This window comes from Sceloporus undulatus, chromosome 9, assembly GCF_019175285.1.
Source record: "Sceloporus undulatus isolate JIND9_A2432 ecotype Alabama chromosome 9, SceUnd_v1.1, whole genome shotgun sequence".
Taxonomy (NCBI): Eukaryota; Metazoa; Chordata; class Lepidosauria; order Squamata; family Phrynosomatidae; genus Sceloporus; species Sceloporus undulatus.
The window spans coordinates 19704415-19714982 of NC_056530.1; the positions used below are offsets into that span (position 1 = coordinate 19704415).

The following is a 10568-nucleotide window of genomic DNA, read 5'->3' on the forward strand; positions in this document are numbered from 1 at the left end:
TCTTGTGCATTTTTAAACCTTTTATATCCAAAGTGCATATTGACCTCTTTCTTTCTTCTTCCAGTTTCTCATCCGCCCCCTACCAACCACATGCGCTGCCACACTTGTGCCTCCCAGGGGGCCTGGTGCCCAGAAACAGCCCGCACTCAGATCAGCTGCTCTGGAGATCAGGACCAGTGTGTGGATCTGACCATCACTGGAAAACTGGGTAAGTTCGGAGAGCATGGAAGCGGAGGAATTTATGGAGAGACCAAAGGGTGACGTCTCAATTCTCACCCCATCTGCATTGAGGATATAAACAGATGTCTCAATTTTGAAAAGTTATTATGGAATAAGGAACCAAGTGCAGTTTTCCTTCCTCTGTTGTGCCTGCACAGGTCAATATTCCAACCTGAAACTGAAGGGTTGTGCCAATCTCCAGCGCTGTGAGGACACCTTGAGCTTCTACTCTGGCAAGCGCACCATCCATGCCACCTGCTGTGATTCACCTCTCTGCAATGACTTCACCACAGGTAAGCAAACTCCCAACTTGGTAACAAGCAGATGACAGATTCACACTAACCATCTCAATTCATTTTGGGGCTTGATTTTCCAAATATTCCTCATTACCTTTCTGTTAGCCAGATAGAAATATTCTGCAGATGGGCAATCTTCATCCTGGAGATTGCCTATCTGCAGAATTTTCTCTTTTTTATTAATGTCTTCTTTCTGATTACTTTGGGCTAAAGCAATCATGAATGCATGGATATTAATGGCAAAATCCCTGTCAACAAATCTTGACAACAAACCCCTGTGATAGATTTGTATTAGGGTTGAATATGTCAGAAATGATTTGAAGGTCCAGAACAACAAGTATCACCCCATAATTTGTCCAAACTATAATCAGTTTAGTGATTTGGCTTCTAGGGATAGTTCAGGCTTCATTTGCTCAAGTATCTATTTATTTGTCTTTTTCATCAAAGTTAAAGATCCTCTTTATAATTCTAATATGTCTCAAGGCTGTTTCTCTGGACCCCCTTTCAGATTTCCATGTGCTGAACGAGGCACCAAATGGACTGCAATGCTACAGTTGTGTGGATGATGATGGCTCAGGGTCTGGATGCTCCAATCAAAGCATGTCCAAGGTGCAATGCACAGGCATCCACAGCATGTGCTTGGAGGGGATTGGGAACAGTCGTAAAGGTGAGTGTCTGTACTCCAAACCACAGAACATGTATATATAACCATTGGGTTAAAAGAGAAGTTCTTTGCTTGGTCACTCAGCAGCTGAGGGTTTGTTTGTTTGTTTGTTTGTTTGTTTTGCTATTGGTGGAAACACCCTTATAGTGGAAATTCTGTGTGAGGAGGAAAGAACTTTCAAAGCTCTGTATCTCCACTGCCTATTTGGAAACAATAGGAAAGTTAGCTCTCTGTATCCATGGATTCTGCATGCACAGATACAACTACAGACACACACTCAAAGTAAACCTTGATTTTGCCATTTTCTATAAGGGATGCCATTTTATTATGCCATTGTATATAATGGAACTTGAGCATCCATGCATTTTGGAATCCATGGGGAGTCCTGGAATCAAACCTCAGCAGATACTGCAGGCGCACTGTAGATGTTTTGACTATAAGCCTCTGTTGTTTTCCTTTTCTCCCTGTACAGCCGGAAGAGATTTGGGCCTTGTGACCTTTAAAGGTTGTGCCTCCCCAGCTATGTGCCAAAGCTCTCTCTTGGCCCTGGTGCAAGAGCTGGACAACGCCGATGTCATGTGTTGCCAAGGAAGCCTCTGCAACAATCGCATTGTGAATGGTGTAGTGACAGAAGGCAAGATTGCTGCTGATAGTGCAGATATCACAGACTCACCTGAGTGTCTCAAACCCACCCCCAAACCATCTAGAATCACCCCAGTTCCTGACTGTATCTATACAGAAGGGGAGGAGGAGGAAGATGACCGCATGGTGAGTGTACATACCTCCGCTGGGAGCCACAATGAAAAGGAAACTACTGGCACTGTAAATAAAGAGCACAGTGATGAGAATTTAGTCACTGAGAACAACACAATCTCCCATTCTCCTCATCATGATGACCACTCAGTTACCCATGAACACATCGTCAATGAGAACCTCTCAGAAGGCTCTTCCCAGGGAAACACAGCCTCACCAACAGGTGCCACAGGCTTTGATCATGTTGCAGGAGATGCTTCCTCAGCTACCACAAACTTGGACAAGAGTAATTCTGGTGCCGGAACGACGTCTTCTGCTAATCACGGCAACATTGTTGTGCTGGTCCCTGTTGTCATCTCCAGGAGGAACAACACTGCTACCACCACTGCCACTTCATCTTCCACAGGAACAAGCACTGACAGTAGGACTGTGGCCAGTTCCAATGCTGATAATGAATCTGAAGATGAAGAATGTGAGGCAGAAAAGGAGGGCATGACTACTGGAGAGCACTTCATAGCTGCTAAAGAGAGCAACCGTGATGGTTCTTCCTCCACTGCAAGAAGCACTGTTGTTTCTACTGGAGCTAATTCCAATGCTGGCATTTTTGTTGAAGGGATGAATCAAGATGAATCAGCATCCCATCCAGCTTCCACACAAGGGGGTCATGATGCTGGTGTCTTCACTACCGGCAATGCAGGAAGCACCAGTGTAGTTCATGGCCATGGTAGAGATGATGAAAGGTTCGTCATGGGTGAAAGCACTGCCAACCGCAACCCAAGACCTGGGCATTCCACAACGGGTAGTCATGGAGCCACTAGTGGCGAGAGCTTCATTGGTGACAATCGTACACCCCAGCCAGGGGATTTTTCATCTTTAGATGATGTGGTTGACGCCATTCTTCCTATCCCCTACATTGTGCCTGAAGATGACTCTTTCCACACTGAAGACAAGAAAGTGGCAGGTACCCCTCCTGTGGCCAGCACCAACTCTCCCATTGCTACCAGCAACCCAGTCCTTGCTTCAGGAGCAGGGGCTGGTACCGCCCGTCCCAAGAACAAGATTCCTTGCAAACGTCCAGGGTCTCAAAGCCGACCCAGTGCAAAGTTGGCATCCTCAGCTGCAGCTAACAAGCAGGTCGGAGAAGAGGTTGTCAGTCAGGATGGTGCGACCTCACTGTTCAGGGACACTAAAAATCCAGGACACAGTGGAGGAGGAAAGGTCAATCTTGACAGTGGAAACTTGGGCCTTGTCAGCAACCTGGGTCTCCTCTCATTCACTTTCCTGTTGGTCGCTCTGTTACACTGAGCCTACAGAGACAGGGAGGGTGGGTTATTTTATTTTACAAACTAGATGTCCTAGTTTCCACTTCGACTTTTGATCTGACCCCACTTCCTTTCTGACAAGAACCTTTGTGAAGGTTCCTCTGTACAAAGAATTGGTTAAAAAAGAAGTGAGAGAGTTGCAATCGAAGTGCCAGAGTAAAATTTGGGATACTTGCATTTTGTATAAGATACATGAACACATTATTTTAATGAGAGGTTATACATAATAAATGAATCACTGAATAGTATCTTGCCCCCTACTGGTTGAAATAGGGATAAGATTGTATTTCATAAACCCTAAGTTCTCCTAGCATGGGAGTCAAATCCCCATTGAACTACATTCAGCAGGTAGTATACCATATTATCATGTCGCCCCAGATGTATAGGATAGAATATACAACTAAGGTGGTTGGCGTTCAATCCTTAACCTGCATAGATTTAGTTTTTGTCAGTGCTGCTCATAAAAGGATGGGACACATGTTGCATACAGCTACAATATTGTTTGCTCAGTTGCACCAAAAGAGAAATGCATAAATGTGGGCAGCTGAAAGAATAAGTTGGCATGCACTATTATTTTTGTAAAAGCAATAGTGGGATATTTATTTTTCCAGTTGTATTTGCATATAAGTACACAAATATACATGTTCCAAAAAGAGGGGACAAAGCATTGGATCACTCACAGAAGCTACAAATATTTAGCTCTGAATTGTAATGTTACTCTCAACTGGAGAAGAGCCATTAAAACATTTGTAATTTAGTAAATCAACACTTTTGTAATTTCCATTGAATCATAAGGTGTTTCTTTTGATTGAGATTGATGCTGGAGGTCTGCTCCAAGTCTAGACAAGAAATCTACCATCCTATAATTCTTTAAACTTGTCAACTCACTATGAAGACTGAAAACAAAAAGGAGGTGTTTGGAGCTTTAAAAGAATGGGGAGGGGGGTCACAGTCACCAAAAAGTAACTTTTTGAAGCTCTGGGTATTTGACACTGAAATATTTGGAACTCTCTTGGAGTTACATTCTTGCAGAATCCAGATCTATGTCACAGTTTATATAAACCTTTTGCTGTTTTATCCAGTACAGAGAAGGTTTTTCCTCTGAAAGGCAACACAAAAATCCCAAAATAAAAATAAACAGAACATAAAAATTCTTGTTTGGATTGAGTCACAGAGGGTTGGACTACATTGGCCCTTGGGGTCCCTTGGAACTCTATGAATCTTTTAATCATTCCTATTATATTTTCTCTCCCAGTTTTCATTCCCTCCCATCTCCAACAGTCATCATTCTGTGCCCACCAAGCATGCATAGTCCTCAGCAGGCTGCTTTTAGTATCTGTCCCACTTGATTTCTGATATTCTTTCTTATTTGCACATCTTGGACTCTTCTCTCACTCTCACAAGCCTACTGGGGCTTTCTTCTTATTCCTGGGTGATGCCATATTGGCTACTCAAGCAACATCATTCTCCCCTCCACCTGAAGACTGGAAGGTAGTTGTTGTGTGTGCCTTCAAGTCATTTTTTTGACTTATGGTGACTCTAAAGTGAACCTATAATTGAGTTTTCTTGGCAAGCTTTGTTTAGAGAGGGTTTGCCTTTGCCTTCCTCTGAGGCTGAGAGATTGTGATTTGCCCAAGGTTACACTATGGGTTTCCATGGCTGAATGGGGATTTGAAGCCTGGTCTCCAGAGTCATAGTCCAATGCCCAGACCACTACATCACACTGGAAAGTAGTATATGAAGCAATTTTCTGGAAACTGGGCTATCAAAAGCAAGATGTGATTTTTTGTTCTCTTTTTGGACTTTGCAATCCCCCCTCCGCATATGACAAAGGTTGGGGTTGTGATTCGAAACAAGTTTTTCTACTCTTGTTTTGTCTTCTCATCTACCTCCTCACCACTCCCCATCTGACTGTTCTCAGATTTAATATCAATTTCATTGCCTTGTATGGAGTTAATGTCATTTTGGTGTTTCTTCTTATTACCCATTGAATCTGCTCCCTGAGTCAGTGCTGACTTGTTGGTTACTTCCTGCTGAAGGGGCAGAAAGCCCATCTATTATATCCTTCAACCATTCACAGATTAAAACCAGGACACATGTGGCCAAGCAACATCAGACTGTGGGCCAGATAGGAAAAGCTGTGAATGAAGAAGGACGCGCATGCCAAGAGAGGCTGCAGCAATGTGCTTTTGCCTGAGCCTACAGGGAAGGGCAAGAGTCTGCCTCCTCCTCTCTTCTCCAACCTCCTGGTTTTGCCACATGAACTCTCTTTGCAGCCACTGAAGAAAGCTGAGGACAAATGGGGAAAGTGAGAAGAGGAGAGAGAAACGTTGGGAGGAGAGAGAAAACTGGGGTGACAGAGGCTTGATCAGGACTGTCCCTGGCATATCAGGACAGTGGGAGAGTTTGAGCTTCACGCAAAGGTGGCAGAATTATCCCCACATATGGCACATTTTGTGCAACAACAACAACAACAACAAAAATAATATAGATATAGATATAAATTGTGTCCTTAGCCCCACAAAAGCATCCTTTGGGGCTGCATTTGGCCCACGAAAAGCATTTCCCCCACTCCTGCCCTATACATTGCACAACTGTTGTTCTTGTGTGTCCAAGTCATTTCTGACTTATGGCAACCCCTTGAATTCCATAGGGTTTCCACTGTGTGCTCTCCCTTATAAGTGAGAAAGTCAATGTATTCTGGCATCTAGTCTGAAATTTAAAGGAAATGTTCACAGGGGCAGGCCTATTTTACAAATAGTTCTGAACACTTTAGAAAAGTCCTTTAAATTTTGTATTAAATCCTACCTTATTGACATGGAAGTCACACTGTCATTGAATGAGAATTCCTTAAATGGGGTGCCACTACCAAGAAAGTCCTGGCATGTGCAGCAGCCTTATGGGCCTCTATAATCTCAGCACCACTTAATTAATTTAATTAACACACTTTTTTTTGGAAGTCAGCGCAGGACAAGCTCATTGTAAAAGAAAGGAATAAAGCATACCACAGGTAATGAATAGCCTTTTGCCACATGCAGAGATGCTGTTGGCAATCCACTGGGAAGATCAAGAGGCAAGCATAGGAATTACTCATAAATACAGCTCTGTTTTCATCAGTGAATTCTTGGCTGGCAGTGAACATTGTAATTTTCAATCACGTAGCAGGCTACTCCTTGGTTTCCACAGGAAGATGCCACCCCAAGGTTACTCATGATTCTGAGATTAAGATAGAAACTGAATTCTGAAAAGAAATGAAAAAAGAACAATAGACTTCAGGGAAATATATATTTATAGGACTGACCAAAAGAGGAGTCGATGCAAATCTTGGCAATATTTCTGGGTTCAGTTTCGCAGCATCCTTATCCCTGGATAGTATTGTGAAGCCAAAGCTCGGGGAAGTTGCTGTTTAAAGGCTACAGTTCATATGGCTTTGTTAGCATGACAGTACTGGGAGTTACAGTTCAAAAAAAAGTAACTTGCCCAGGTCTAAGGTGAAAGGAAGGCTTGGAGTGAGGAAGCAGGAAGACTGGGCCAGATCTTCTTACCTCTCATAACTCCAATGTACTGTTTGCATTGCAAGGATTGGATGAAATGAGAGCAATAGTAGTGGCTCTCTCAAGCAAATCAGTTAATTTGGTAAAGCAACAACCAGTCAGAGTCCAACAGAGAGAGAGAGAGAGAGAGAGAGAGAGAGAGAGAGAAGTCTTCTTTGTAAAACATATGAAAGTAGCTACTCCAGTCCTACTGATACTCAAGCCTTGTAGCTGGTCTGGCTTTGCTGCAAGCAGGGGAAGGACTGTGGCCAAAGTAAGAGAGAGGAAAACCATTGGTAAGCAAAGGGACACTTTAGCACCAGAGAGTGGGAAGAAGAAAAAGAGAGGGGTGGGATGATGATGATGATGATGATGATAATGATGATGATGATGATATATTTATACCCCACTCTTTAGCCAAAAGGTATCAGGCAAAAGTGATGGCTGCACTGGTAAAATGCAAGGCTGCACTGGTAAAATGCAAGACCTTCTACAATCATGCTAGAAACAGAGAAGATCAATTTATGGACCCTTTGATTCTCATTTGGGGAAAAGGTGGGATATAAATCTAACAAAAGGAAGGAAGGAAGGAAGGAAGGAAGGAAGGAAGGAAGGAAGGAAGGAAGATGGTGGTCTCAGGTGCCCTTAGTAGAACAGATGGCTAAGGGGTAAGTGCTGCTTGTGGGCAATATTCTACTCCCAAACACTGCAAGGACCTTGATATAATGAGTGAACTTCTGGACCTCATTGGCCCCAACCCCCTTTTTCAAACCCACTCTCAACAGCCCTGAATTTCCATTCTGATGCTGCAGAGAGCCTTGTTTGTTGCTTGCTAATGGAGAGCATTATTCCAGTTCCCCAGCAATTATGAAATCTCATCTTTTAAAAACCAAATAATAACACCTCAGTCCTGCAATTAAATCTCTTGCATCCTTATTCTGAAGATCATCAAAAACAGCTATTGCAACTTTTCAGGCTTCAGTCAAAGCACTGCCCAGTGTGGAAGCCATTTGAAATGGTGTTCTCTGGTTGAACGGAACGCCATCAAACTGGAGAGCTCCAAGGCAATCCATTTTAGTGCAAGAGACATGAAGGGGATTTATTCATTTGTGATTCAAAAACTTCTCTCAAGGTTAGCCTTCTGTGGGTAAACACATCTCCCTGTCTTGGGAGGTGCTATATTTGTACCTGGAAAAAAATGGCTTTCCTGTTGGAAGCCATTCTATGTTGCTTGCATTTCCTTGCCTTCTATGTATGTAAAGTGAAGATTGATGCCTGGAATGATATGTCTGATTTCCCCCCCCCCCCTGGGGTGGGATAAAATTAGGTAGGCTTTGTAGTTCATGAATGTTTCTATTTGCTGTGTTTATTTATAATTTCCAATGCTTTTCCTTTGTTGAATGATATTAAATTAAAGAAAGAAGGATCCCCATACAGACAGGCCAAAATAAAGCTGCTTCAATCACTTTGAGGTATGCTGTTTCAAGAGATACATGCATCCTAAGAGTCCTGGAGCGTGGCTTCCAGACTCTTAGAACGTATGTATCATTTAAACAGCATACCTCAAAGTGACCCAAAGTAGCTTTATTTTGGCCTGTCTTTATGGACTCTGTGTCACAGCTCTCTCTGAGTCTCTCAGATGGTATGTGCATGTACACATGTGCCATCAAGTTGTCTGCTGACTTGTGGTGACCCCATGGAATACTCAGAGGTGGTTTTGCCAGTTCCTTCCTCGGAAATATAGCTTACAGCATCTGGTATTTGTTGCGGTTTCCCATCCAGGTACTAACCACGGCTGATCTTGATATGCTTCCAAGATCAGGCAGGACCTGATGCCTTTAGGGTATTTCAGCACAATAGTTTGTTATTTCAAGCTGATTTTTTAAATAAAAGGTTGCATGTATCAGAAGGCAGCAAAACCAGAGCAAAGTTAAACATGCAAGCAGTCCTTCCTATGGCAACTCAGAGATAACTCTGGCAAACTCCAAAAATACTGGCAGAAACTACCATTGTCATCATGACGTACCTGAGTAACAGAGTTGTAAGAGTTATGATTCATTAAAAGAAAATTGTTTGAAAACTGAAGTGCAAACTAACTCCCCCCAAGTTTTATGAACAAAAAATCTGTTCTTGAAATAGAAATTTCAAGAACAGATTCAACCAGAGGGGAGACAGCTATGGAAGACAATACTGCTATCAAAGGTGATTAGCCGTGACAGTTGAGTAGAACGTCTATGTTCAGAAGCAGTGTATCTGTACCTATATGTGGTTCTAGATAGGAAGAGGCGATGATGATTACTATTGTGTCCTACACACACCTTTACAAAGGCATCCAGCTGGAGAAAATAAAGAACCCTCATCTTAAACTGATCCAGTTGAACCGAATGTAGGAACAGTGTGCATCTCTGTTACTAAGCCAAAGAGCCAGTATTCTCCAAAGATGACTTGGAGGGCATGTGGACAGCATGACTGCACAGAATGCTGTTACCTTCCCACCAAAGTGGTACCTATATATCTACTTGCATTTACATGCTTTTGAACTGCTAGGTTGGCAGAAGCTGGGACTAGTGATGGGAGCCCACCCCATCATGCGGCACTTGAGCCCCAAGCTTCCAACCTTCTGACCTTACAATCATCAGAATTGGCATCTTAACCACTAAGCCACTGCATCCCATTACCCATGCTCCAACTAAATCTTAATTCCATCATGTAAGTTGCAAGGCAGAGCTCAGTTCCAGTGGCATAACTACGGTTTGTGTCAGCCGAGTGCATTAACTCATGCTGTTACCCCACTTGCAGCCGATGGGCAGCAGAAGTGCCCTGGTTGGCAAAGAGGAAAGATTCTGTGTGTGTGTGTGTTTTGAAACAGAGGGAAGCAACTGCCTTACTGGGTGTTCACTCCCCTCTGAGGTGTCACCCAGTATGGCTTGCACCCCCTGCACACCTCTAGTAATGTCCCTGCTCAGTTCCACGCAATGAGTAGCTCAGGCTGCAAACCAACACTTAATTGTCTAAAGCAGACTCCAAAGCAGTTCACTTCCATTCAGCTGCTGTCTAGGCTGCAAGCCAAACCTTAATTCCTTTAAATGGGCTGCAAAGCAGAGGTGAGTTCTATACAATTCCTTCCCACTCCTTAAATACTCTCATCTGTTATCTTCTATCACTGAGTGGAAATAACAACAGAAGAACCTTGATGGCTTTGGGGACTCTCTAGTGGGCCAAAATCTGGTTTACAAACCAAAAGTTCATGGCCTCTCAGTTAGCCCTTTTTCGTTCTTCTGTATCTCTCTGGGATGAAACTCAGGATATATATATTGTGTGCCTTCAAGTCATTTTTTACTTATGCCAATTCTTAGGTGAACCTATAATGGGATTATAATGAAGGAGATTTGCCATTGCCTTTCCCTGAGGCTGAGAGTGTGTGACTTGCCCAAAGTCACCCAGTGGGTTTCATGGCTGAGCCACTCTGATCTCCAGAGTCATAGCCCAACACTCAAACCACTTTGGCACACTGGCTCATTATATATATAGAGCAGGAGTAGGGGATATATATATATATATATATATATATATATATATATATATATATATCCCCTGCTCTCTATGGATATGTCATGTCTCTAAAAACCACAAACAAGATGTTTTAGAGCTTGTCACTCTGATGAAGCAAATTCCTGAGATGCTTTGGAGAGGGTTGAAAGCATCTCTCTGTTCAGCCTGAATCACATCATTCCTTTTTGTCATATACCTGTTGCAAGCCCAGCCTCACTCCATGACCCAC

General features: G+C 43.1%; 1 protein-coding gene across 1 annotated transcript; it reads left to right on the forward strand.

Moving 5' to 3' along the window:
• Positions 1-223: 223 nt before the first annotated feature.
• Positions 224-3237, forward strand: LOC121915533. Its single transcript, XM_042439855.1, has 4 exons — positions 224-257; positions 378-512; positions 1024-1182; positions 1652-3237. Exons 1-4 carry the CDS (start codon positions 224-226, stop codon positions 3235-3237), a joined length of 1914 nt encoding a protein of 637 aa, XP_042295789.1.
• Positions 3238-10568: the final 7331 nt, after the last annotated feature.